Source organism: Emiliania huxleyi (assembly GCF_000372725.1).
Source record: "Emiliania huxleyi CCMP1516 chromosome Unknown EMIHUscaffold_152, whole genome shotgun sequence".
Lineage (NCBI taxonomy): Eukaryota > Haptophyta > Isochrysidales > Noelaerhabdaceae > Emiliania > Emiliania huxleyi.
The window spans coordinates 18,280-20,125 of record NW_005201069.1 but is presented as its reverse complement, the minus strand read 5'-3'; the positions used below and the strand labels follow the sequence as shown (position 1 = coordinate 20,125).

The 1,846-nt window shown below is 62.3% G+C and overlaps 1 protein-coding gene across 1 annotated transcript; it reads right to left on the bottom strand.

The window, feature by feature from the left end:
* Positions 1-21: 21 nt before the first annotated feature.
* EMIHUDRAFT_228975 (hypothetical protein) lies at positions 22-912 on the bottom strand (the record flags this gene model as incomplete). Its single annotated transcript, XM_005786280.1, has 3 exons — positions 22-91; positions 178-338; positions 532-912. The coding sequence occupies 3 exons, from the start codon at positions 910-912 to the stop codon at positions 22-24; spliced, it is 612 nt and encodes a 203-aa protein (XP_005786337.1).
* Positions 913-1,846: the final 934 nt, after the last annotated feature.

Sequence of the window (1,846 nt, the reverse complement as noted above, 5' to 3'; positions counted from 1 at the left end):
GGGGGGGCCCCGAAAACCGGGTCAAAGAGCGGGAAGCCGCTCAGAGAAATTTGTGAGCGGCTTGGAGTCGTGGACGGAATGATCGGTTGACCTGGGCAGCTGCAGGCGGGATGGCTATAAGGGGGAGGGGGGGGGGGGGGATCGGCGAGGCGTGCGCGGGGCGTGGCGTGCCGGTACAGCTTCTTGTTTTTGTGGCAGGTCCGGTGCAGCGTGTAGAAGCCCAGGTCGAGCCCCACGTCGAAGAGCGGCGCGCGCCAGACGACGTCGAGGAGCGCTGCGGGGGAGGGGCCTCCGGGCGCCATGTTGAAGACTCGGAAGCCGATCGAGAGTCCGAAGGCCTCGGTGCAGGCGACCGGGATCTGCTTCAGCACCTGCCCGACAGGGGTGGGCGGGACGGGGGCGGGGGGGCGCTGAGTTGCCGGGAAGCGGCGCGTGCGGGCTGGGGAGGGGTGCGGCTCGGCGGCGCTGCGGCGGTGCGAGCGCAGCGCGGGGAGAGCGGCGCGGGGTGGCGGGGGAGGCGGGGGCTGGCACCTGGTGGGCGGTGATGTGCTTCATCGGCCGCCGCTCGTACCAGTCGGCGAGCCACTGCGTCGTGTGCGTCTCGAAGACGCCGAGTGGCAGCAGGAAGAGCCAGGCTAGCGGCGAGCCGTGGTGGCCGTTACAGACGATGAAGTACCGCACGGCAACCACTATGATGTCTCGGCACCACGAGAGCGCCACAAACTTGAGCCGCGCCTTGCGATCGTACAGCGGGGCGAAGTATCGGACGTACAGCAAGTTCCACAGGAAGCCGGCGCAGAGCGTCGCCAGCACGGCGGGACCGGAATGAACGCCGATTGCGATCGCCACAGCAGGCAGCACCACCTTTGCCGCGGCGTGGCCGCCGCCTGTGCGCACAGGTGACTTTCCCATATTGGAGGGCGCCAGAGACCTTTCCAGCACGCTCCCTCCCCCTGTCCAAGAGCGGGCGCCGAGGGAGCCCTGAAATTCTGAGGACGAGCGGAAAAGAATTAGCGCGAGCGGCGGGAGAGGTGCGCACTGTCCCTCTGTGTTCGTGTGCGTCGCCCATCTCTCCCTGGAGATACTGCTCTATTTATTTATTTATGAAAGAAACTCGACGGGCAATACGCCGCGAGGAGAGCGGAGTTGCGCCGAGAAGAAGCCGCGAGGATAAGGGATCGGCGGGCAGCGGTAGCACCACACTCCGTTAATAAAAATCTCTCTCCACACTCCTCTCCTTAAAATCCCTGTGTGGTGGCGGCGTGCCGTCCTCCCATCCCTCCCTGGGCTTGTCTGTTTTCTTTCTTTCTTTCTTTCGATCCCTTTGTACCCTGAAAGCTTTCTTGAGAATTTAGGGATCGAAAAAAAAATAGCTCGCAACGGACCATTGGGTTTGAGAGAGAGAGAGTTGTTTTGTGTGTGGGTTTGTACTATTAACAACGAAGGCGCTCTCAAAAAAAATAGCGTTATATGCTCCCTCGCACAACACTAGCCACTACCGGCACACGGCACAGTGCCGTCGTCCCATTCCTAGGAGCTACATGTACATCCCCCGGTGGCTGGCCGGGTTTCTATTTCTTTTTTCCTATTCGTCGTGGAATCGTCGACGTGGTCCGCGTGGTCGTGGCGCACTTTACGATCGCCTGTCATCATACATCAATTTGAGCTCCCCCCCCCGCGCGCGAGGTTGCAGTTGGTGTGTCTCCTTTAGGTGTTAGAGCCCTTAAAAAATAATGCTGAATCTTCCAGCGACGCTGGGGCGAGTGGGGGGACATCAACCGGCCCGGCACGGGCAGGGCCCCGCACCGCCGCAGCCGGGGCGCCCCACGCGCCAACACATAAGCAG